General features: G+C 68.8%; 1 protein-coding gene across 3 annotated transcripts in view; it reads right to left on the bottom strand.

Moving 5' to 3' along the window:
* The window catches only part of AP2A1 (adaptor related protein complex 2 subunit alpha 1), a 54,086-nt gene that overhangs the window by 50,361 nt on the left and 3,312 nt on the right, over positions 1 to 413 (bottom strand). For 2 of the 3 annotated variants that reach the window (XM_006160128.2, XM_006160130.2), the window contains exon 1: positions 236 to 407. The exons of the other annotated variant lie outside the window; for it this stretch is intronic. In XM_006160128.2, the coding sequence (XP_006160190.1) occupies positions 236 to 302 (67 nt within the window). In that variant the 5' untranslated portion in view covers positions 303 to 407. Of the gene's footprint in view, positions 1 to 235; positions 408 to 413 lie in introns of those variants that run through there. 3 annotated transcript variants of the gene reach the window in all.

A 413-nucleotide genomic window follows, 5' to 3' on the forward strand; every position in this document is an offset into this window, starting at 1 on the left:
CTATACCCTCCCAGACCCCTCTAGCCGCTCCGCGTCTCCTCCCCAGGAGCCCCCTTATGCCCCCCCAAGCCTCTGCAGTGCCCCCACCCTAAAGTTCCCGCCGGCCCCCCTCTAACCTCTTCCTCTTCGACTGCAAAAGCTCCCTATTTCCTTGGTCCCTGTGTGACCCCCGAGCCCCTCAATTTCACGCTCCCCCCTCCCCCGCGTCTCCAGTGTCCCCCGGCCACACGCTCACAGTTCCGGATGTCGGAGATGAACACCGCAAGCCCCCGCATCCCATCGCCCTTGGACACGGCCGGCATGATGGCGGTGGTGTCGGCTCCAGGCCTGGCCGGACAGGGCACCGCGCAGCGGGGGCTGGCAGGCGGGGACCGGGCGGAAGGACCCCAGGCAGCGCCTAGGAGCCGAGCCGG

This window comes from Tupaia chinensis, unplaced genomic scaffold, assembly GCF_000334495.1.
Source record: "Tupaia chinensis unplaced genomic scaffold, TupChi_1.0 Scaffold000673_1, whole genome shotgun sequence".
NCBI lineage: Eukaryota > Metazoa > Chordata > Mammalia > Scandentia > Tupaiidae > Tupaia > Tupaia belangeri.